The sequence below is a fragment of the Capricornis sumatraensis genome, chromosome 15 (genome assembly GCF_032405125.1).
Source record: "Capricornis sumatraensis isolate serow.1 chromosome 15, serow.2, whole genome shotgun sequence".
Lineage (NCBI taxonomy): Eukaryota > Metazoa > Chordata > Mammalia > Artiodactyla > Bovidae > Capricornis > Capricornis sumatraensis.
In genome coordinates, this window is record NC_091083.1 from 67,536,214 (window position 1) to 67,560,411 (window position 24,198).

The 24,198-nt window shown below is 57.8% G+C and overlaps 1 protein-coding gene across 1 annotated transcript; it reads left to right on the top strand.

Annotated features, from left to right (window-relative positions):
* On the top strand, window positions 1–23,932 carry MYH7B (myosin heavy chain 7B). Its single transcript, XM_068986810.1, has 41 exons — window positions 1–106; window positions 1,364–1,470; window positions 1,625–1,768; window positions 2,256–2,412; window positions 2,719–2,746; window positions 4,013–4,109; window positions 6,345–6,368; window positions 6,522–6,614; window positions 6,753–6,816; window positions 7,978–8,076; window positions 8,744–8,847; window positions 8,935–9,073; window positions 9,367–9,485; window positions 9,578–9,727; window positions 9,907–10,077; window positions 11,169–11,348; window positions 11,443–11,575; window positions 11,660–11,736; window positions 12,168–12,255; window positions 12,421–12,538; window positions 14,182–14,305; window positions 14,407–14,543; window positions 15,550–15,805; window positions 16,874–17,116; window positions 17,781–17,957; window positions 18,046–18,191; window positions 18,497–18,587; window positions 18,665–19,054; window positions 19,948–20,074; window positions 20,165–20,283; window positions 20,375–20,571; window positions 20,678–21,027; window positions 21,196–21,320; window positions 21,419–21,534; window positions 21,990–22,386; window positions 22,480–22,605; window positions 22,690–22,860; window positions 22,960–23,064; window positions 23,147–23,242; window positions 23,708–23,845; window positions 23,921–23,932. Exons 1-41 carry the CDS (start codon window positions 16–18, stop codon window positions 23,930–23,932), a joined length of 5,826 nt encoding a protein of 1,941 aa, XP_068842911.1. The 5' UTR covers window positions 1–15.
* The last annotated feature ends 266 nt before the right edge of the window (window positions 23,933–24,198 follow it).

Here is a 24,198-nt window from a genome sequence, read left to right on the forward strand (position 1 = left end):
CTCAGTGCCACTACCATGATGGATGTGAGTGAACTTGGGGAGTCTGCGCGCTACCTCCGCCAGGGCTACCACGAGCAGATGAAGGTGCACACTGTCCTGTGGGATGGTAAGTGAGGGCAGAGGTGGGCAGAGCCACAGAGAAGCTCTTAAGGACTCAGAACAGGAGTGGGGAGGGGTGGCACTCCCCTTGGGTCTGAAGGAGCCCTCTGGCCTGACAGCTTTAGCCCCAAGAAGAAAATCCCAGGGACTTAGTGTACCTCACTTGTGTGCCTGTGAGCAAGCCTTGGTTTGCTCCTCTGTAAAATGGGACAGTATCGCCTGCCTCCTGTGACTGCAGTCTACGGCCGGAGCCTGAGGCTTCTGAGACGAGAGTGACTGGTATGTGTGCAGGCTGCCTCCACGTGTCCATAAAACCTGTGCTGGAGTTATTTTTAGTGCTTTCCCTAGAGCCAAACCCTCTGTTTATTAGGGACAGGAATAAAGGCGACTATTTATGACCCGGTTTGCTCATAGGACAATAATAACAATATGCAATGTGTATCAAGCGCTTATTGTGCGCCAGGCCCAGAGCAGATGACTTTCCATGCATCATTGCAACAACTTGGGGAGTTGGTGACCAGGGCCAGGGCCAGCTTCATGGGTGTGCGACCTCTGCAGCTGCACTGGGGGCGTTTTACTCTTTGCTATCACCATCTTGAAATTTTAAATGATTTGTTAACAAGAGGACTTGCATTTTAACACTGGAGCCTGCAAGTTATGTAGTTGGTCCTAAGGTACTTGGCTAGTAGGTGACAGGATACCTGAGTCTTTCACTTTCATGATGCCTTTAACTACCATGAAATATGGGCTCCCTGGAGCTCTGGGACCAGCTGCCTGGGCAGGAAGGAGCATAAGACAGACTTACAAGGTGCAGGGCTTGAGTCTTGGGTGAAACAGGGGAGACAGAACTCACTAATATTAAGTGCCTGATACTGAGGGTTGCTCCAGAGGAGAACTAAGGCGATGCTCACAATGTGTTGCCTTTGAGGGACAGGCCCAGAGAGAATGAGGGATTTTCCACAGGTCGCAGGGCAAATACAAGAGAAGCATGCATCTGAACTGAAATGTAATCCAGGGCTGTGGGGGACCCTTACTTCAGTCAGGGGATCCTTTGAGGAGATCTCTAGGGAAACCTCCCAGTGCTTGCTGCCTTTTCAGGAAACAGGGTCTGGAGGGATCTTTCCTGGGTACTCCCGTGTCCTGATAGAGGGGCTCCTGGGAGGCACACAGCTCTAGGGACACGACAGGGGAACCCAGTTGGGCCCCCAACCCCTGGATGTGCATCAGCCTCTTTCAAAGCCCCAATGCTCTCCCGGAAACCCAGGGAAGAAGCGGGTCTGGGTACCTGATGAACAGGAGGCTTACGTGGAGGCTGAGGTCAAGTCGGAAGCCACTGGGGGCAGAGTCAACGTGGAGACCAAAGACCAGAAGGTTTGGCTCCCCCCTTTTCCTGGAATTAGCTCCTCTGCCTCCCCGACGTGTAGCTCCTGGAAGGCATGCTCTGGATGAAAGGGGGTCTGGGGGCGTACAGGGGTGAGAGGCTGAGGTCACTTGGTTCTCCCCCACGATATGGCCTTCCTGGCAGGTGCTGACGGTTCGCGAGGCTGAGCTGCAGCCCATGAACCCGCCCCGCTTCGACTTGCTGGAGGACATGGCCATGATGACGCACCTCAACGAGGCATCCGTACTGCACAACCTGCGCCAGCGTTATGCGCGCTGGATGATCTATGTGAGCCGGGAACCGAGGAGGGGCCACGGGTGGGAGGGGCTGTGCGTGGTGGGGGCGGGGCCGTAGCATCGGGGGCGGGGCTAGAACGAGAGCCACAGCTCGGCGGGGTCGGGACCGTGGGGAGGGTGCGGGGCTGTGTGCGGTGGGGGAGCAGGGCTAGAGGTAGGGTAGGGTGATGTCATGGGGCTGAGGGGGCGGAGCCACCGGGTGGTGGGCGGAGCTGGAGGTGGGACAGGAGGTTTGGCTACGGGACTGTAGGGGCGGAGCGGCAGCCGCAGAGTCGCTGGGCAATGGGCTGTGGAGGTGGGGCCGCGGGCTGAGGGCAGGAGGGAGAGCTAGGGCGGGGCCAGGACGGCCACAGGGGTGTGGCGTCGCACCTTAGGCAGCTCATTTTGGGGAATTTTTGCAAAGATCATAGTTTTGCGATGCTAGAGCTTGAGGACGGGAACTTGGCCTCCAATAACCCATCTATACTGTCTCTCCCCAGACATACTCGGGCCTCTTCTGTGTCACCATCAACCCCTACAAATGGCTCCCTGTCTATACAGCCTCCGTGGTAGCCGCTTACAAGGGAAAGCGCCGCTCGGAGGCCCCGCCCCACATATACGCGGTGGCGGATAACGCCTACAATGACATGCTGCGCAGTAAGGGCTGCCTTGACTCCTCTCCCTGAGTCCTCTCTCTCTACTGAGACCCCTTCCCCGGCTCCCGGATCCCCTTCCCTCTACTCGCAACTGCCCTCTTTTCCATCCCGCTGGATACTGAAGCATAGTCGTTCTGTCTCTTCAAGTGGGAAGTGGCCTGCCGTCTGAAGGTTCCCACCTGGTCCTTCCCATTTCTGGCTCTGGGTGGCGGAGGGGCTGTCCCAGCGCCAAGGATACCCCAGGTGTTCCACCTGTGGCTGGTCCCTCACTTTGGCTAACTTCTCTGTCTCCTCCCCTTTCTTCCAGACCGAGAGAACCAGTCCATGCTGATCACGTGAGTGTCGGGCTCTGGAGATGGGGTGGGAAATGCTGGCCATCTGGCAGGGAGGGAGTGGAACTAAAATCATTTCCCGAGATTGGATAATTGAATACAAAATGCTAAGGGCAGGGGTTTTACCACCTAGAGCCAGTGTCCCAGGTGAGGCTAAATTATAGCGTTTTCTCTGTCCCTGCTCTGAGCAGATAAGTAGAAAAAGAATGCCAGACTGATCACCCACCCTCATACCCGCTGTTCCTAGGGCTTGGAATCTTCTCTCACCTTGATCTTTTGGGGATTCTGATTCTGGCTCAAGGAGGGGGGAGGAGATCCCCTTCCCTTTCCTCTTTATTGTTGTTATTGTTTAGTCGCTCAGTCATGTCTGACCCTGAGACCCCATGGACTGTAGCCCGTCACACTCCTCAGTCCATGGGATTTCCCAGGCCAGAATACTAGAGTGGGTTGCCATTTCCTCCTGCAGGAGATTTTCCTGACCCAGGGATTGAACCCATATCTCTTGCATTGCGGGAGTCTTCTTAACCACTGAGCCACCAAGAAAGCCCTTCTTCTTTATTACCAGCTTCTTATTTCTGAATCTTATTTATAACCCTTTGTTTGCCTCCTTGAGAAAGTGGTAGAATTCTTACATACCAAGTTTAGGTCCAGCCAAGCCAATATGGACATCGGTTGCACATGAGTGGGTGTATGTGTGTGAGTGTGCAGCCTGCTGGTTAAGAGTAAGGCCTTTGAAACCAGAAAGACCTGGATTCAAGTTCTCATGGGTCCACTTCCTGCTGGTGCCCTTGGTCCTCTGAATCTCATCAGTGTAAAAAGGACGGTCCTGCTTACCTACTGCAGAGCTATAGGAGTCAGCCGGTGAATGTTTGCACCTGGCACCCAGCAGAAACAGCTACATGACCTCTCTGAGCCACATCCTCTTCTGTATCAAAAGAGGGTGATGATGGCGCCTGCCTTACAGGGTTCCTGAGGCTTCAATGAACCAGTTCAGGTGAAGCACTTGGCCCAGGGCCTGGCAGTAAGTTAGCGCTCAGTAAACAGTGGCATCATGTGTTTTCTCATCTCATTGGGATGATCCATGCTAGTTTGTTTTGTAAACAATTCAACACCTCTGGGAGTTGACCCATCTCTGAGGAGTTTTGGGTTGGGGGGCTCCTGAGTTGGGAGCTGGCTGTGGGGAGGGTGCTGGGGAAGTAGGGTGCTGGGGGATGGGAGAAATTAGAGTAGCCAGATAGACATTGGTGACTCATGTTTGTGTCGTCCAAGGGGAGAATCGGGGGCCGGTAAGACCGTTAACACCAAGCGGGTCATTCAGTACTTTGCCATCGTCGCTGCCCTGGGAGACGGGCCGGGCAAGAAGGCTGTAAGACTTGCCCACGCGGGCACTGCTCCCTGCTGCTTCTCACTGTTTTTCTTTTCTTTTTTTTTCTCCGTTTTTCTTCTTTTTTTTTAAAGTTGATTCTCCAGAGCCTCTAGCCCTGCCTGAGCCTCCCACCCTGGTGGCAGACTCTGGCCCGAGCAAGGCTTGACCAGAGAGGCTGCGGCCATTCTCTGTCAGGTGACGCAGTTCCAGGCTTGCCTCACTGTTCCCATCTGTAATGCAGAGGGGCGGGACCACGTTGCTAGTCCTCAACATTTCATGTAATTTTTCCCTTTCATATTTTCACGACCTTCATATTTTCAAAGTTTACCAAGCAGGCTGTTTTTACCAAGAAGTAATAATCAGTTTCTTGGTTTTCATGCTCCAGTTACCTGCTGTCAATCAAACAAGGCAGGTTCAGCCAGAGCCAAGGGCACTTGGCCTTCTCAACAGTCAAGATTAAGGAGCAGTTTTGCACCCTATGATTTCTTTACGGTTTTTGAAATTTTCTGAAACAATGGGGGACCAGTATTTTGGGGTTTTTTATTTGTTTTCGAGGTGCAGTTTTCCTTCCTAGCCCTATGGCCAGCTGTTTAGAGATGTGTGGGCACCGCACACCCACCCCCAAATGGGTTGACTTTTCTTTCCAGAAGCCTAAGGCCTCCACCCACCCAGCCCTCACTCCTGGTCCTGTTGAGCCTTGCTTTTATTCTGGGGCATTTTTCTTTCTTCTTTTTCTTATCTTTTTTTTCCATTTAAAGTTTTTTTTCTTTTTCTTTTTGCCTTTTCCTGTTTTCCCATTTGATTTTCTTGTGTGTTTTTTTTTGTTTTTTTTTTTTTCAGTTTTGGTTTTTTGTTGTGGTGGTGGTTGTTTTTCTTGTTTGGTTTTGTTTTTGCTGTTGACTTTTTTGGTACTCTTTCCTCCCTCCCCTTCACCTCATTTTCCCAACTCCCAAAATGTCTCTGAAGATGCTACAGAAAGTTGGGGCTTGGTCTAGGAACGGGAATGGAGGGCGGGAGCTGACAGGGATACAGCCAGAATGGGTGAGTCTAGGGGGCACCTGGGCAGAAAGGAGCCCTGCATCGTGGATTTGAGGTTTGGGGGAGCTGTCAGGCAAGGGAGGTAGAGAGAAAGGCTGGCCCACAGGGGCCATGGGTGTTGTAGCTTAAAAACCCTATCAACCTGCCTCCCCTCTGCCCCAAATTTGATCACATCTATCAGAAGGAGCCCTGTTCAAAAGCCCTGAAGCTGAGTGTGTGGGGTGGAGCTCAGGGGAGGGCTCCTGCCATCTCTCTCCTGCCCTTGTCTCCCCAGCAACAGCTCAGGGGGATTTTTAAGTCTTGGGCTCCCTGGAGGTGAGTGAATCACCAAAGTCTTGTGGCATGGGACAGGTGGCATGGCACTTGTCACTCCAGAATCCATTTCTTCCTTTCCCACCTTTTTTTCCCAGGCTGCTGGGATCCAGGGCAAGGAAGAGATAAAAGGGTAGATGGAGGGAAGATGAGGCTAGGAGAGCAAGTGGGGAGGAGTCCTTTGGTTTAGCAAGTCCCTCTAGATGAGAGATAGGTGGCTTTGGGCGTCATGGGAAGCAGGATGCCTCTGACTTACTGTGTCATCTTGAGCAGATCACTTTCCAGCTCTGAGTCTTAGGTTCCTTATTTGCAAACTAGGGCTAATAATATGCACCTGGCGGGGCTATTTTGAATAATACTCGATATATAGTTGTACAGTGAAAATGCATCCAATCATAATAGAAAGGAGAAGTGTAAAGAAGGGCCATCACAGAGGGGGGCCAAGGGTCAGAAGGTTTGGGCAGGAAGAGTCTCTTCTAGCCTCAGAGAATCAGGGAAGACTTCCTAGAGGAAGGGGCTTTTGAGTTGGGCTCTAAAGGGGAGTAGATTGTAGTCAGGAACCTCTGGGGCTTGGGGCAGTGTCAATTCTGGGGTTATGGGAAATGAAGGGATATGGAGGAGGCCAGAGACAGAGCTTTGGGGCACTGTGGGTAGGGGACACCCACACACAGCTCCTGCCTCAAGCCCCTCCCTGACTAGAGCCCTGCCTGCTCCATTTCTTGCATTTCTCCATCTAACAGCCCGTGGAGGGTCAGGCACAGGGAGTGGGGTGACATTTGGGTGACTAACGTTCACTGTCCTGCTAACCCACCCCACTTCCCCACTGCCACACTCCCGCCTGGTGAGATCTCACACCCTCTAACTTTGTCTTCCTTCTCCTCCCAGCAATTTCTGGCCACGAAGACCGGGGTAGGTATGGGGCTGGTATGAGTGGGGCAGGCAATTATTATGAAGTCCTGGGGACCCTCCCTCCCCTTTCCCTTCCCCTTCCCAAGCAGAGGTGGTCTGGGATGGGCTAAGATCCAGGACCACGGGGTGAGAGACCCCTCATCCTGCCACCAGGGCACCCTCGAGGATCAGATCATCGAGGCTAACCCCGCTATGGAGGCTTTTGGCAATGCCAAGACCCTGCGCAATGACAACTCGTCCCGCTTTGTGAGTGGCTTCAGTGGGAGACTGGGTGGGGTTGGGGCAGGACGGTGGGGAGGTGGGGAGCCACAAGGTCTGGGGAGCCCTGGGTGGATGGAGCAGCACTGCCTGGGCCCCCGACTGAGGCTGCTCCTCTGCCCACAGGGCAAGTTCATCCGCATTCACTTTGGTCCCTCTGGGAAGCTGGCATCTGCGGATATTGACAGCTGTGAGTTCAGAAGAGGGTGGGGAAGGAGGAGGATGGGAGAGGCCCAGGCCTGCACCTTCCCACTCAGATTGAGCAAGTATCATCGAGTCCTTGGGGCTCCCACCTGCCCCAGATGCTGCTCTTTATCCCCAGGCCACTGCCCAGCTCATGCCACCTCACCTCCCACCTGGAACTTACCCACTGCCTCCACATGGTCTCCCAGCCTCCATTCCTCTGCCTGATCTTCTTTCAGCCAGAGTGATCTTTTTTTGGCTATTAATCTGACCACATCGCATTCCTGCCTAAAACCTTCTCCAGATCCCATCACCTTAAGATGGAGACTCTCACCCTTATTTGGCCAGTCAGGCTCCTTGTGATTGGCCCCGCCCCCTACCACAACCCCAGCCTTTTCTCTGACCCTCCATCCAGCAGACCTGTGCCCCTCCTGCCCAACCTCATCTCTGGACATCTTGAGAGACTGTCCTTCCAGGAAGGTCTCCCCCAGTGTAGCTCTGCAGTCATCACCTATCCCTCCTGACCCAGTCTGGCTATGCAGACACTGGGTGCCCATGTCACATGCACAGAGGGACTCCCCCGCGTTGACTGCTCCCCATCTTAGGATGCAGGGCCAGATCCTGATGGCCAAGCATAGGCAGGTGGTGATGGGAGGAAACGTCGTAATTTACACCCTGACGGGCCCGTGTGCAAACACACAGAGGCTCTGCTCTTTGCACACACTGGCACATCAGCACGGCTTTGGGGGAAAGCAGCAGTCTGTGGGTGGAGGAATGACAGCCTAGATAAAAGAACAGACAAACCGAGATCCACACACACGGGACTTCCCCGGTGGTCCAGTTAGGACAGTGAAGACTTGGCACTCGGTGCTGAGGGCCCGGGTTTAGTCCCTGGTCAGGGAGCTAAAATCCCACAAGTCATGTGGCCAAAAAAAAAGACCTCTACACAGACACTCACATTAATACATGCACACTGGTGTACAGACACCACATTCCCGCACTGTGGCACATGTGCCAATGGAGAGACCTCCTACAGCGCATGCTGGGTGGGTGGGGGGGGCGGGGATGTGCAGACACCCTTGCCCCCGGCTGGCCCCTCCCCCCTGCTCCTCAGCCCTAGTGGGGTGACCCACTCGGGACAGTAGGCCAACTCCTCCCTCTCCCCCAGATCTCCTGGAGAAGTCACGGGTGATCTTCCAGCTGCCCGGTGAGCGAGGCTACCACGTCTACTACCAGATCCTTTCAGGGAAGAAGCCAGAACTGCAGGGTGAGGGCCAGCAGCCCAACAGGATGGGAGTCAGAGCCCTCAGGTCTGGGTGGCAGTGGGGCTGCCCAGCCCTGTCCTGGGCCCCTTCAGACCAGGCCCTGGGCTGCCTGTTCCCCTGCTGTTCTGGAGTCTGTGACATCCCTTCTTCCCTAGCGACCCAGCACTCCTAGCCACCCACCCCCTTCCTGGGATTTCTGGCTCCTGCCGAGCCCTCCTCCTCGCGCTGGGGAACACGCCCCTCAGCACCGCTGCCCTGGCCAGGTTTTCTCTCCTGCTGTCCTGAGACTAGGGAGGGTCCCCCCAGCACCAAGCAGGGAGCAAGGGCTCCATCTGGGCCTGGCTCACCTCTCTTGCAAGCCCCTCAAGGGTAGAATCTGATCCTCCCTGTACCTGAGCACCCAGCACAGGGTCTGGGCCAGAGGGGTGGCCATGAGCAAGGGTCAAAAGGTGAGTGAGAGGTAGGGACTGTGGCTCTTTTCCCAGACTCATAAAGAAAGGGAAGCCTTGGGCATCGGAGTGGAGGAGAGAAACTCCGGGTACAAAATCTAGAGAGGGCCCTAGAGTCTCCTGCCATGCGAGCACCCAGGACCCACCACGCTGCGATCAGGGGAAGGAGGAGAGCTGGTGAACCCAGCCGACACCCCCTTCTCGGCCCCGTGTCCCCCAGACATGCTGCTTCTGTCTATGAACCCCTACGACTACCACTTCTGCAGCCAGGGCGTCATCACCGTGGACAACATGGATGACGGGGAGGAGCTCATGGCCACTGACGTACGTCTGGTGCAAGGGGAGCAGGTCTCTTGGCTCCGCTGGACCCTGAGGAGCCCAGAGATCTCTGAGTCTTCCCCTCCCCCACAGCATGCCATGGACATCCTGGGCTTCAGCGTGGAGGAGAAATGCGCCTGCTATAAGATCGTGGGGGCCCTCCTGCACTTCGGCAACATGAAATTCAAGCAGAAGCAGCGGGAGGAGCAGGCTGAGGCCGACGGCACTGAGAGTGAGGCACCCTGACCCTGACCTGACCTGGTCATGCTCTTGACCCTGATCCTAACCTCCAGTCTGTGACCGTGATCCCTGAGCCTTGTCCGCAACCTTGGACCTCAGTCTGGCCCTGATTTGTAAACCATGACTTCTCAACTCCAGCCCCTCCCTCTTCTGAGCTGTACAGTTTGCTGACCCTGAACTTGACCTCTCCTAACCTCCCTCTTCTAACCCTAAGTTGAGACCAGTAGAGCCCCCAAGAACCCCTATTCTTGGCCGCCGCCTCATCTCACCTGTGTGTCCTGCCAGGTGCTGACAAGGCTGCCTACCTGATGGGGGTCAGCAGCGGGGACCTCCTCAAAGGCCTTCTGCACCCCCGAGTGCGTGTGGGGAATGAGTACGTGACCAAGGGTCAGAGCGTGGAGCAGGTGAGCTGCCGGCAGGCCGGGGCCCACCCTGGGATGGCTGGGGCAGGGTCCGCCTCTTGCCGGGTCCCAGCCCAGCCTCCCCATGACTCCAGGTGGTATTTGCCGTGGGGGCTCTGGCCAAGGCCACCTATGACCGGCTGTTCCGATGGCTGGTGTCTCGGATCAACCAGACGCTGGACACCAAGCTGCCCCGTCAGTTCTTCATCGGCGTCCTGGACATTGCGGGTTTTGAGATCTTTGAGGTGCGGGCAGGCCCATGGCCCCAGGCGCTGTTCTTTCCCGGGTGGAGGACCATGGGGGTGGGGGCAGGAGCCCTGGGGGTCTGCCTGGAGGCAGGGTGTCCCACACATCCCTGTTCTCTGTGGGCCTCCATGTCCCCATCTACAAGGAGGCCGGCTGAGCCGGGCACTGCCCTCTACAGTTTAACAGCTTCGAACAGCTGTGTATCAACTTCACCAACGAGAAGCTGCAGCAGTTCTTCAACCAGCACATGTTCGTGCTGGAGCAGGAGGAGTACAAGCGGGAGGGCATCGACTGGGTCTTCATTGACTTTGGCCTGGACCTGCAGCCCTGCATCGACCTCATCGAGAAGGTGGGGCCCGGGGCCAGGTCACCCCAGCAAGGGAGTGCCTGTGTGCTTGTGTGTGAACGAGCGTGTGCAGGCATGCATGTGCATGTGCATTGAAGTGAGCGTGTGTGTGTAATGTGTATATGAACAGAAATGTATGCAGGTGTGTGACTAGGTGTGTTTGAGATTGAGAGTGATTGTGTGTTAGTGAGCAGGGCGTGTGTGTGAGTATGCATCCCTGTTGCACTGCTGACAATAAGCCCTGGTGCAGACACAGTTTCATTGGACCCTCAGAACTGTCCAGAATTACAGGGCAGGATAGGGTGTGTTTATTTGTTTATAAAACATTACACATATTTTCCTATGGTACAAAGACTAAAGGAAACAAAAATCAAAGAAAAATGGAAAATCAGGAATAAAGGGGAAAGAATATTTCCCCCAATCCTACCACAACGTGCGTCCTCTCCATCCTTTATCCTCGGCATCTCTTTTCTCTAATGGACACAGACTCACTTCTCATCCTACCTTTTCTCTGAAAGTGTATTCTGGGCGTGGTGCTTTGTTGAAGAAGACACAGTGGTTCACACAGCAGATGATGCCCATGCATTTCTGTAATCTCCTACCTGTGCACATTCAGGTGGTTGACAATTCTTTGCTCTTATGGCAGCAATGAAAGTATTCATGTCCCCATTTTGCAGGTTAGAAAACTGAGGCTTAGAGAGGTCTAAGGGCCCCTTAACCACTAAGTGAGGAAACCAGAGTTTGACATCAACTGTGTTTTTTGACTGCACCATGTGGGAGAGTGTGAGACCACAGATGTCGGGGGTGTGTGGGTACAGGGGTGCTGGTTTGAATTTGCACATTTATAAGCAAAGAGAACAACTCAGGGCTGCGAATTGGTCAGAAGCAGGTTGAAAGCCAAGCCACAAACATTCTTTCTTAGAAGACAGGGCTCCTGGGTGCACATCCATTCTGCCTCCCTCTGGGCAGATGGTGGCTGAGGTAGGGGGTTCTGGGGAAGCTCCCAGAGAGAGGGGCTCCAGGAATTGGGGGTCCAGTCCAGCCTGGATGGACTGGCTTGATGGAGACCCTTCACACTTGCACCCTGTCCCCAGCCGCTGGGCATCCTGTCCATCCTGGAGGAGGAGTGCATGTTCCCCAAGGCCTCAGATGCCAGCTTCCGGGCCAAGCTCTATGATAACCATGCGGGGAAGTCGCCCAATTTCCAGCAGCCACGGCCTGACAAGAAGCGCAAGTACCAGGCCCACTTTGAGGTGGTCCACTATGCAGGCGTGGTAAGTGCCTGTTGAAACCCCAGCTCTTGACCTCTTTCCTCCCTTCCTGGGGTTCCCCCACCCCTTGGGTCAGCACCTGTCTGTTCTCTGGCAGGTGCCTTACAGCATTGTGGGCTGGCTGGAGAAAAACAAGGATCCACTGAATGAGACGGTGGTCCCCATCTTCCAGAAGTCGCAGAACAAGCTCTTGGCTACTCTTTACGAGAACTATGCTGGCTCCTGCTCTAGTGAGTACCAAGTGGTGCAAGTCTGCAGGGGACTCACAGAGGGATGTTCTTTGCCCTGAGTGACTGGCCCCATGTCTGTCCTAGCCGAGCCCCCCAAGTCTGGGGTGAAAGAGAAGCGTAAGAAGGCAGCATCATTCCAGACGGTGTCCCAGCTGCACAAGGTGAGGCCCCGTCTAGGCCCTGTGCAGGCCCCCACCCTGCCGCCCCAACTCGGTCCTGGCTCCCTGCTCTGTCCCCTGCACCCGGGGCGGGCGGCTGTTAAGACTTGCAGTGATGTTTAACTCCTCTCCACGTGAACATCACAGCAAGTCTGTGCTGCTTCCCGTCCCCACGCTGCCTGGGCAGGGTTTAGGGGGGATGGGGTGGGAGCCACGGGGCGTGTGGGAGGGCTGAGGGAGAGGTTGGGGGGCCTGCCTGGTCAAATGGAAGAGGGCCAAGGGTCACAAGGAAAGTCAAAGGGTGGTGCTGCAGAGACCCAGCACTGAGGCGCCCAGTCCTTAGTGGGCTGGTCCATCCTTGACGGGCTGGTCCACTGCGGCTTCCAATCCTGCTTCTCTGCCCTCTTGTGCTTTTTCCCCTCTCCCTCCCCCAGGAGAACCTCAACAAGCTGATGACCAATCTGCGGGCCACACAGCCCCACTTTGTCCGTTGCATCGTCCCCAATGAGAACAAGACCCCAGGTAGTCACCCCAGCGGGGGCTGGTTCCCCATGGGGGACATGGGAGGGAGGGGACGGGGTAGACCAGAGCTGGGTCATCCCTTTCCACAGGGCCTGTGCAGCCTCGAATTCATGAAGGTGTGTCCCCTGACTGCTAGTCTTTTCTTTTAACCTCCACTGTGCCCAGGGGTCATGGACGCCTTCCTGGTGCTGCACCAGTTGCGCTGCAATGGGGTGCTGGAGGGGATCCGGATCTGCCGACAGGGGTTCCCCAACAGGCTGCTCTACACTGACTTCCGCCAGCGGTGGGTGTTTCCTGGCCCCAGCCCTGGCTCCTCCTCAGCTCCCCCTGCCAGCCACCTTCCCTCTTACCTTCCTCCCAGGTGGAGGCAGAAGGCTGGGTGGGGTGGGAAGGGCACCGAGGAGGATGCAGGAGGGCTGGGGAGGGGGCTGGGGGGCATTCCAGTGGGAAATGCTAGTCGGTGAGACCTGAGGGAGTGGGTTTGGGGGAAGTGAACAGGCTCTGGGTAAATATTGCAGGTTCAACCAGCAGGGTTTGCTAATGAACTGGAAGTGGAAAGAGAACGAAAAAGACAGGGGTGACTTCCAGGTGTTTGGCCTATCAACTGGGGAGTTGGTGGTAGATTTACTAAGAAACCAAGACAGAATTTTAAACTTTTGGTGGTGGGGAGGTAGGTGGACAGTGGATTGAACTCTCCTTGGAACATGTCAGATTTGAAATGTCTCCAGCAGGAAGCCCCAGAGGGAAGTCGGGCAGGCAGAGCCAGGTGTGGATTTGGGAGGGTTCACATGGACTGGGCTTTATGTAATGCCTGGCAACGAGCGCTTGGTCAGTGCTGTAGCCTCTCTGCCTTCCCCTTATAGGTTTGACTTCTGTCTGGCTGCAGTTGTCCACGGGTCCCTCCCCCTTCAGAAGTAACTGGGGCCATCCACGCCGACCATTATACATGTGTGTCTGTAGAAATACGTTACACATGAGTGCACACACACGCATGAGCACACACATATGAGCACACACACGTGAGAACACACACACATGTTCTCTCTGTTTTTTCCCTGTAACCATGTCTTGGGGATTGTTCCTTATTAATAGACATAAGTCTGCATCATCACCCTTTTTTAAAAAAATTAAAACTATTTTTCTAGAGTAGTTTAAGGTTTGCAGCAGAATTGAGGGGAAGGTACAGGAAATTCCCCACAGTCCCGCTGCCCCCGCACATGCACAGCCTCCCCCGTTGTCAATGAACCCCACCAGAGTGGGGCATCTGTTACGGTGGCGTGACAATCACTAAGTGTCTATAGTCACCGTTACAGTCCACTCTCGGTATTGTGCCTTCTAGGACTTTGGATAAATATAATGACAAGTAGCCTCATCCATTTTGTTATGGAGTGAAGTATTCTGTAATCTAGTGACCTGTGCTTTGTAATCAGTCCCTTAGTGAGGGGCCTTTTGTGTCTCCAGGATTTTGCCTTCACAGTGTGGTCACCACAACCTGACCCACATGGCCCTGTACACACGTGCAAGTGTGTCCTTTTAGAAGTGGGCATGCCGGAACCCTTGCTCTTGTTGATCACAATTCTTTCCCAATGCTTCTTCAGTTTGTGATAGGCTTCTTTACTATCACATCACCTTCTTTACTTTTTTATTGCCTTCTCAAAAAACTGATAAAGTATTAAAAATTATAAGTTAAAAATTGTAACAGTGCCGTAGGCCTTCTGTAAATACTGCCAACTCTTAAAGAACTACTGAAGCCGTTTAAATATTACCTGAGCTTTTAAAGCAGAGTATGCCCACTCCCCCAGTATCACGAGGCTGTCAAGTGTCACTTGCCAGCTTGTTCAGTGGAGCCTGAACAAGAGGCCAGCCTCTCCAGTCCTCTGTTCCGCGCCCAGCACTCTCCTCACCAACCCTTCCCCACCCCCTCAGGTACCGCATCCTGAACCCCAGCGCCATCCCGGACGACACCTTCATGGACAGCAGGAAGGCTACAGAGAAGTTGCTGGGCTCGCTGGACATCGACCACACGCAGTACCAGTTTGGCCACACCAAGGTAGGGGCACAAGGGAGTTAGGGTCCTGACCCAGTGTGGGCATGCACTCTGCAGGGGGTCATGCAGACGATTGAGGGTTATACCCACCATGCCCACCCCAGGTGTTCTTCAAGGCTGGGCTCCTAGGCGTCTTGGAGGAGCTTCGCGACCAGCGTCTGGCCAAGGTCCTGACACTGCTGCAGGCACGGAGCCGGGGCCGCCTGATGCGCCTGGAGTACCAGCGCCTGCTTGGAGGCAGGTGGGTGGGGGCAGGGGTGTGGGACACAGGGTTGGGGGTCAGCCGCTGTCCCCCAGCTCACAGAACTTCTAGGCTCTCTGAACCTGGTCATACTGTCCTGTGGGTCAGATTTTGCGTACGGCTGGTTGAGTGTCTCCGAAGGGGCAAGGCTCTGCTGTGTGCCCATTAGCCCCTAGCTACCTGCCACTTCCTCCCCTCAGAAGGTGGGGAAAGAGAGTCCATCTCTATTCCAGGCCATCCCAGAGTGTGGTCCGGAGTGGGAATAAGGGCATCTCGTGTTTTCTCAGAGTCTTATGTGCCAAGCCCTGGGCAAGATATTTTGTTTGAATGTATCTTGGTTAAGGATGGACTTCTCAGTTGTCCCCGGTAAAGAATCTGCCTGCCAGTGCAGGAGATGCAGGAGACACGGGTTTGGTCCCTGGGTTGGGAAGATCCCCTGGAGAAGGAAATGGCAACCCACTCCAGTATTCTTGCCTGGAGAATCCCCTGGACAGAGGAGCCTGGTGGGCCACAGTCTATGGGGTCACAAAGAGTCGGAATAGGCTGAGCACACATGCAAAGTACAGGACAGTCCTAAAAGGCAGATGACCATCTCTGCTCACCAGACGGGGTGTCTGAGCCGAGAGAGAGCCGTCAGCTGGCTCATGGGGGAAGATGGGAGGCTGGGATGGGAGCCCAGACTGTCTGACCTTATATGACAGTCAGTGGCTTAACCACCCCTGGTGTCGTCTTCAGGACCTTTGCAGGGACCACCAGGCCGTTCAGGGTTTGTGAGTTCCAGCCCTGGAGGCAGACCTGCATGCCCTGGGCCTCTCCCTCAACCTCGTCTGTAAAGCAGAGGATTAGGACCTATTTGAGAGGCTATGGGGAAGGTTAACGCCATCGACCACACACTGAAGTGCTTAGTGCAATGTCCAGCCCAGGGGAGGTGCTCAGGAGCATCGGGGCTATTGCTATGAAGGGGCAGCTGTGAATCTGCTGACCTCCTGCGGTCACTTCTCCCCAGGGATGCCCTGTTCACCATCCAGTGGAACATCCGTGCCTTCAACGCTGTCAAGAATTGGTCATGGATGAAGCTCTTTTTCAAGATGAAGCCATTGCTCCGTTCGGCGCAGGCTGAGGAGGAGCTGGCAGCCCTGCGGGCAGAGCTGCGGGGACTGCGGGGGGCCCTGGCCACGGCCGAGGCCAAGCGCCAGGAGCTGGAGGAGACGCACGTCAGCGTCACGCAGGAGAAGAACGACCTGGCCCTGCAGCTTCAGGCGGTAAGGGGGGAGGGGCGGGTTTTCTTTCGGTGACCTGGTGCCCCCACCCCCAGGCATCCTCAGGGAACCCCAGGCTGCTCCGAGGGAATAGCACAGGCAGGCCCACCACGCCCCCTGCCCCTTGCCCGGCCAAGGCCAACCTGGCCTGTGCTGGGTGCTCAGGCTTTACCTGGGTCCTTTTTGCTATTCTGGAGGCTCACGGGCTCATACCTGCGTGTGGCCTCCTTGTACTCAACCTCCCTACCCAGTCTGTGCATGTGCCCCAGTGCTCCCACACCCTGGGCCCCCATGGCTTCCTGCTAAAGCCTCCGTGGAGCCCCATCTCCCCAGCTCTCTCCTCCGCTCCCTCCCTGAGACAGTGCCAGGCTTCCTTCTCTGGTTAAGGGCAGCTAAAGCCTCCGTGGAGCCCCATCTCCCCAGCTCTCTCCTCCGCTCCCTCCCTGAGACAGTGCCAGGCTCCCTTCTCTGGTTAAGGGCCACGGAAACCCAGGCAGCAGGTAACAGTATCAACCAGAGGGCACAGATCAAGGGTCCAGATCCTCCCCCGAGTCCATGCAGCCTTTCCTTCCTTCGGCAAATACCTCGAGTGTCAGGCCCCACAGAAGCTCTGGAGATACACTGGTGGGAAGACAGACGGGCCTGTGCTCACAAACCCACCCGCTAGAGCAGGAGATGGTTATCTGGTCAGGTGGTGAGGAAACAGCACGGTGGCTGAGAACCTGAGCCCTCTGTGGCCCCGCAGGGCCCTCCCCAGCCCAACTTCAGTGAGGGCGGACCTGGCCGTTGGCTTCTCTTCTTGAGCCCTTGTTTGGGTCTTTCTCTGGGTCGCCCCGCAGCCTAAGGTTCCCCTCTTGTCCCCCCGGTCCATCCCTCCACTTGTGCCCTCATTCCACCACACCTGCTTGCCTTCAGGGCCCAGAACAGGTCATTGGCATGGCATTCCTTGGTCCCAGAACCCAACTGAACCTGTTTCAGGCCTTGGCACGGACAAATGAGCTTTCTGTCCAGGACCTGGCCTGGGGTCCCTCGGCTGTCCTGACTCTGTGCCATTCCCGTGTCCCCCTCCAGGAGCAGGAAAACCTGGCGGATGCTGAGGAGCGCTGCCACTTGCTCATCAAGTCCAAGGTGCAGCTGGAAGCGAAGGTGAAGGAGCTGAGTGAGCGGCTGGAGGACGAGGAGGAAGTGAACGCAGACCTGGCTGCCCGCCGCCGCAAGCTGGAGGACGAGTGCACGGAGCTCAAGAAGGACATTGATGACCTGGAGCTGACGCTGGCCAAGGCCGAGAAGGAGAAGCAAGCCACGGAGAATAAGGTGTGGGTGCAGGCCGGGGTGGGGGGGGGGCAGAGCTGTGGGGCCAGGCACCTCCAAGTCCCACACCTGTGTGGCCCTGGGCAGGTCTCATCCTCTCTGTGAGCCTCAGTTTCCTCCCCTGTCAAATGGGGCTAATAGCAGCACTTCCCTAATTAGGGCAGGTGAGGATTCAGTGTGTAACTAGTGTGTGCGAGCACTTGCCACTGAGCCTCGCACATAGTAGGTGCTCAGCAGATGCTAGCGATCGTCATCCACCAGCTCCATGTGCCCCAGGTGCCTTCCTTTGTTGAACCCTCCCGAGAGCCCATGTGGATCACACTCTGGGGGGCTGACTCCATTATACAGGAGGGGAAAGTGAGGCTCTGGAGAAGGCTGCTTATTCAGGTTCTCACAGGTGCTCCCCGAGGAAGCCAGGACTAGGGAACAGCTGCTTAAACACCCCTGAATCCCCAAATAGCTGACATCTGTTGATCTCTCAGTGCCGGCCAGACACTGGGGAAGGGCTCAGTAATCCCTCGAGGAGGAAGCTACAACCATCCCTGAAGGATAAAGAAATTGAGGCTCGGGATGAACTGACTCGCCTGAGGTTCCTTGGCTGGAAGGGGCAGCTGCTCAGGGCAGAATTGGGGGAGGCAGCCCCACGGTGACCTTGGCTCCAACACAGGTGAAGAATCTGACAGAGGAGATGGCGGCACTGGACGAGTCTGTGGTCCGGCTGACCAAGGAGAAGAAGGCCTTGCAGGAGGCCCACCAGCAGGCCCTGGGCGACCTGCAGGCTGAGGAGGACCGTGTGAGTGCGCTGGCCAAGGCCAAGGTCCGGCTGGAGCAGCAGGTGGAAGACGTGAGTTGGGGCCACAGCAGGGGGCTGCACGGAGGGGCTGGGCTGGCCAGGACAGGGGTGAGCTCACCCACCCTATCCTGCCCCACAGCTGGAATGCTCCTTGGAGCAAGAGAAGAAGCTGCGCATGGACACGGAGCGGGCCAAACGCAAGCTCGAGGGGGACCTGAAGCTGACGCAGGAGTCAGTGGCAGACGCTGCCCAGGACAAGCAACAGCTGGAGGAGAAGCTCAAGAAGTAAGTGTGGGGAGGGCCCAGGCCTGCCCTCCTGGGCACGGGGGCCTCCTGAGCCTGCAGCCCGCCTCTTGTCGCCCCCGGGACTCTAGTCAGTGTTGCACCACAGCAGAGGTTGAACCGTAGGGTGAAGGGGGCTCACCTCGGGCCAGGCTCTAGGGCCGGGGCTTGAGAGGGAACACTGGGGAGGTCTTGAGGGCTACTCCAGGCACAGTGCCAGCATGTGTGCTGGGGGCGGTACCCAGGGGCCCCAGGCAGGTGGGCAGCAGTTAGGACCTGGGCCAGTTCATGCCCACCCTCTCCTCCAGGAAGGACTCTGAGCTGAGTCAGCTGAACCTGCGGGTGGAGGATGAGCAGCTCCTCGGAGCCCAGCTGCAGAAGAAGATCAAGGAGCTTCAGGTGCGTGAGGGACACGGGTGGGCAAGGACCGGGGTCAGGGGCCCATGGAGGTGACCCTGCCGCCTGCCCGTCCCCAGGCTCGGGCCGAGGAGCTGGAAGAGGAGCTGGAGGCCGAGCGGGCGGCTCGGGCCCGTGTGGAGAAGCAGCGGGCAGAGGCGGCCCGGGAGCTGGAGGAGCTGAGCGAGCGGCTGGAGGAGGCAGGTGGTGCGTCGGCCGGGCAGCGCGAGGGCTGCCGGAAGCGGGACGCCGAGCTGGGCCGGCTGCGGCGGGAGCTGGAGGAGGCGGCCCTGCGGCACGAGGCCACGGTGTCGGCCCTGCGGCGCAAGCAGGCGGACAGCGCGGCCGAGCTGGGCGAGCAGGTGGACAGCCTGCAGCGGGTGCGGCAGAAGCTGGAAAAGGAGAAGAGCGAGCTCCGCATGGAGGTGGACGATCTGAGCGCCAACGTGGAGACCCTGGCCCGTGGCAAGGTGTCAGCCTCCTTCCTGACCCCGACCTCTGACCCGCCACTAGCAGCCCACCCTCACCGAACCCCTCCTGACTGCAGCAGCTGACCCCACCCTCTGAGCCCCGAGCACCCCCTGCCTATCTGACACACTAGTGCTGACCCTGCATCTGATCCTGATCCCCGGCCCATTCACCCGGCACCCAGCCCGAAACCCCCCACCAGTTCTGACCTCAAACCTTACCTCCTAAACTCTGTGCCCTGATGCCAGAGGATTTTGACCCAGTATCCAATTCCAACTTCTCAGTCTTTGACCTTTGAATTCTGACCTCATCCCTATCCTGTTTGGGCCTCCCTGGTGGCTCAGATGGTAAATAATCTGCCTGCAGTGCAGGAGACCTGGGTTTGATCCCTGGGTCGGGAAGATCCCCTAGAGAAGGGAATGGCAACCCAGTCCAGTATTCTTGCCTTAAGAATTCCATGGACAGAGGAGGCTGGTGGTCTACAGTCCATGGGGTCACAAAGAATTGGACATGACTGAGCAAATAACACAGACCTGTCCTGACTGTTCTTGTCCTGAATCCCAGCACCCAACCCTGACCCCTGACCTTTGTACCACCTAATCTTAACATCTGACCTGTGACCGCTGTCCCCAGCTGACTTCAGACTCTGGTATCCTAACCTCATCTTGACCCACTGGCCTTAGGACTAGTTCAGCCTGCTCACTTCTGACACCCATGTTTTAAGCCATAGTCCAGCACTAGAATTTCTGACCCTGAACTTGGGGTTCTGTTCTCCCTTTGATTGCTGAGCACACGTCTAGCCTTCCAGTTCCTGGCTCTAGTCTCTCTGATTGGCAGCCCTAGATCCTGCCTTGAGAGTCTCTGACTTGTTCTGATCCCTGACCCCGGCTCCCAGGCCAGTGCTGAGAAGCTGTGCCGGGCATATGAGGATCAGCTGAGCGAGGCCAAGATCAAGGTGGAGGAGCTACAGCGGCAGCTGGCAGACGCGAGCACCCAGCGTGGGCGACTGCAAACCGAGAGTGGTGAGGCGCGGGGCTCGGCTGGGCCACGGCGGGGCCTCCGTGCTGCCCACCCGCCTTCACCTGACCTGCTGGCTCCCCTTTGGCCTGCAGGGGAGCTGAGCCGCTTGCTGGAGGAGAAGGAGTCTCTGATTAGCCAGCTGAGCCGCGGGAAGGCCTTGGCCACCCAGAGCCTGGAGGAACTGCGGCGGCAGCTGGAGGAAGAGAGCAAGGTGGGCCAGCCGTGGGCAGCCACAGAATGGCGGGGGCGGGGGCACAGGGCCACCGGCCGGCCCCACGCTGAGGTCACCGGGCTCTCTGCAGGCCAAGAGCGCACTGGCTCACGCCGTGCAGGCTCTGCGGCATGACTGTGACCTCCTGCGGGAGCAGCACGAGGAGGAGGCTGAGGCCCAGGCCGAGCTGCAAAGGCTGCTGTCCAAGGCCAACGCCGAGGTGGCCCAGTGGAGGAGCAAGTATGAGGCAGATGCCATTCAGAGGACCGAGGAACTGGAGGAGGCCAAGTGAGTGCCCTGCTGGCCTGGCCAGCACCACGTTGGGGCGGGGTAGGGTCGGGGAGGATGCGGGGCTCAGCTACGCGCCCACATCCCATCTGCTCCCGGGGCCCAGAAAGAAGCTGGCGCTGCGACTGCAGGAGGCAGAGGAGGGGGTTGAGGCCGCTCACGCCAAGTGCTCGTCGCTGGAGAAGGCCAAGCTGCGGCTGCAGACCGAGTCGGAGGACGTGACCCTGGAGCTGGAGCGGGCGACCTCTGCAGCCGCAGCGCTGGACAAGAAGCAGCGGCACTTGGAGCGGGCGCTGGAGGAGCGGCGGCGGCAGGAGGAGGAGATGCAGCGGGAGCTGGAGGCGGCCCAGAGGGAGGCCCGCAGCCTGGGCACTGAGCTCTTCCGGCTGCGGCACAGCCATGAGGAGGCGCTGGAGGCCCTGGAGACGCTCAGGCGGGAGAACAAGAACCTGCAGGGTATGGCCCGCCACGGGGTCAGAGCCGCCCTGGGGTCACTGGGAGTTCCCTCCGAGTCACACAGGCAGGGTGCCCTGGCGGGGGCACCCTGGAATTACAGGGGGGTGAAGTGATGCGGCTGCAGCATGGGTGGTGGGGTGGCCCCTCAGTGCCCTGTCCTCTCTGCAGAGGAGATCAGTGACCTCACAGACCAGGTCGGCCTCAGCGGGAAGAGCGTCCAGGAGCTGGAGAAAGCCAAGAAGGCGCTGGAAGGGGAGAAGAGCGAGCTCCAGGCAGCGCTGGAGGAGGCCGAGGTCAGGGCTGGGGCAACGCTGAGCCGCTGGCTCCTCTGGCCTCCCCTCTCAACACATGTTCGTGGACCTCCTGGCTCATGGCTTGCTCTGTACCCCAGGGGGCCCTGGAGCTGGAGGAGACCAAAACCCTGCGGATCCAGCTGGAACTTTCCCAGGTCAAGGCTGAGGTGGACCGGAAGCTGGCGGAGAAAGACGAGGAGTGTACTAACCTGAGGTGCGGGGGGCTGGCCCTCCTCTCCAGGCCGACAGCCTCTCCCGTCCCAACTGCCTGAGAGCAGAGGGCAGGAGGTGTTGGCTGAGCCCCAGCATGCACGCGGATTGGCATGACACCTAGTCCCCCGCCCCAGGACTTTCTTCGAGGGGAGGAGTAGATTATTGTCCAAAGTTCAGAGGTGAACCGAGGAGAGGCCAGAGGACTTGCCCAAGGTTACACAGTAGGGGCAGAGCCAGGGCTCAGTCCATGTCTGTCTGCTCCGGAGCCTCGCTCTTGCCTGTGAAGCTGCTCTGATGGGCAACAGGCAGTCACGAGGGGCTTGAAACCAGGGAGAGACCGGTCACTTAGTTTGGTTTACATCTCCAGCGTTCCTTTTGCGCCTGTCAGCAGGTGCGGTGCCCGGGCCCCTGCTCCTCACAGGTCACCACGCCTCCTTCCGTCCCTCCCAACCATAGGCGCAACCACCAGCGGGCAGTGGAGTCCCTGCAGGCCTCCCTGGATGCGGAGACTCGGGCCCGCAACGAGGCACTGCGGCTCAAGAAGAAGATGGAGGGCGACCTCAATGACCTGGAGCTGCAGCTGGGCCATGCCACCCGCCAGGCCACAGAGGCGCAGGCCGCCACGCGGCTGCTGCAGGCTCAGCTCAAGGAGGAGCAGGCGGGGCGGGACGAGGAGCAGCGGCTGGCTGCAGAGCTCCGTGAGCAGGCACAGGCCCTGGAGCGGCGGGCCGCCCTGCTGGCTGCGGAGCTGGAAGAGCTGCGAGCAGCCCTGGAGCAGGGCGAACGCAGCCGGCGGCTGGCGGAGCAAGAGCTGCTGGAAGCCACCGAGCGTCTCAACCTCCTGCATTCGCAGGTGGGCACAGAGAGGGTCACCAGAGCGTGCGGGGCGGGGGCCTGCTTGGTGTGGGCCTGCAAGGCCCGACTCTAAAGCTCTGCTTCCCTGCAGAACACAGGTCTCCTGAACCAGAAAAAGAAGCTGGAGGTGGATTTGGCCCAGCTGAGTGGGGAAGTGGAGGAGGCTGCCCAGGAAAGGCGGGAAGCCGAGGAGAAGGCCAAAAAGGCCATCACTGATGTGAGGCTGGGCTGGGGCTAGGGGTGCCAGAGAAGAGTCCAAAGGGACCGTCACCTCCTGACCAGACCGCCGCCTCCCCCGCAGGCAGCCATGATGGCGGAGGAGCTGAAGAAGGAGCAGGACACGAGCACACACCTGGAACGGATGAAGAAGACTCTGGAGCAGACAGTGCGGGAGCTGCAGACCCGGCTGGAGGAGGCAGAACAAGCCGCCCTCCGGGGCGGGAAGAAGCAGGTGCAGAAGCTGGAGGCCAAGGTGTGTGCGGCCCGCCTCCTGGCCTGCTGCCCTGGCGGGTGGGTCGGCCCTGGGGAGGGCAGGCCAGGGGCACCAGGCCCACCGGCTGGCTGCTTGCAGGTGCGGGAGCTGGAGGCTGAGCTGGACGCGGAGCAGAAGAAGCACGCGGAGGCCCTCAAAGGGGTGCGAAAGCACGAACGCCGGGTCAAGGAGCTCGCGTACCAGGTGGGTAACCAGGACCACCTCGAGGGGCGGCCCTAGAGCTGGCCTGCTTCGGGCAAGACCTGAATCCCCTTTGCCTGCCCAGGCCGAGGAGGACAGGAAGAACCTGGCTCGCATGCAGGACCTGGTGGACAAGCTGCAGAGTAAGGTCAAGAGCTACAAACGTCAGTTTGAAGAGGCGGTGAGTGCACGGGGGTCTGGGTCTTTGGGGCCTAGTACCCTTCAGGATGCTGGTGGTCACCTCACTTCTACAGCTGGCCCCAGCCAGTGAGGATGCCAGCAATGGTCAGCCCTGTTCCATCTCTGGGCTATTTCCGCCATGGTGGCTTTGTGTGTTGGCTGGGACAGTGACCCCACTGCCCAGTGGGAAGAAAGACAAGTTTCTAACAGCTCCAGCATGACACAAGACCTAGCTCTGTCTCTGAGGGACCTCTCTGCTTTCCTCTTCCAGGCAGGTCTGGCACCCGGGCACCTCTGGAACGAGTGGCTCCATGCCCTTCCTTCCTGCTGTGGGGACTGGGGAGGGGTAGGGAGGGCCGTGGGCAGTGGTGGTGAACAGACTGGAGGACCAGGAGAAGCCGGCCCCTTCTGGGGCAGCTGACCGTCTTAGTGGTCAGAGAGTGAGCAGGCCTGCCTGTGCCAACAGGAGCAGCAGGCCAACACTAACCTAGCCAAGTATCGAAAGGCCCAGCATGAGCTGGACGACGCAGAGGAGCGGGCAGACATGGCGGAAACCCAGGCCAACAAGCTGCGGGCACGCACCCGGGACGCCCTGGGCCCCAAGGTGAGGGGTGGTGTGGGGCACCTTCCCTGCCCTCTGCCCCGGGAGCTGCTCACTCAGGCACCCCTCTCCCTTTAGCACAAGGAATGATGCTGGAGCCCTGGGCTCTGAAGAGGGACACCTGCTCTCTGCCCCACCCTGATCCTGGCCTCTCTTCATCACCTGCTGGAGCCTCGCCACCCCAAGCGCTACTCCACCCTGAATAAACCCCGTGGCTGCAGCTCTGACTGGGTTCCTGCTCATTCTTTGGGGTTCAGGAGGGGAGGGGAGCACATGGTCTCATAGACAAAAGTCAGGTCCACATCAGTCATTTAAAATAAATTCTTTAATAGTCTCCATTTAATTGGTTTATTTGT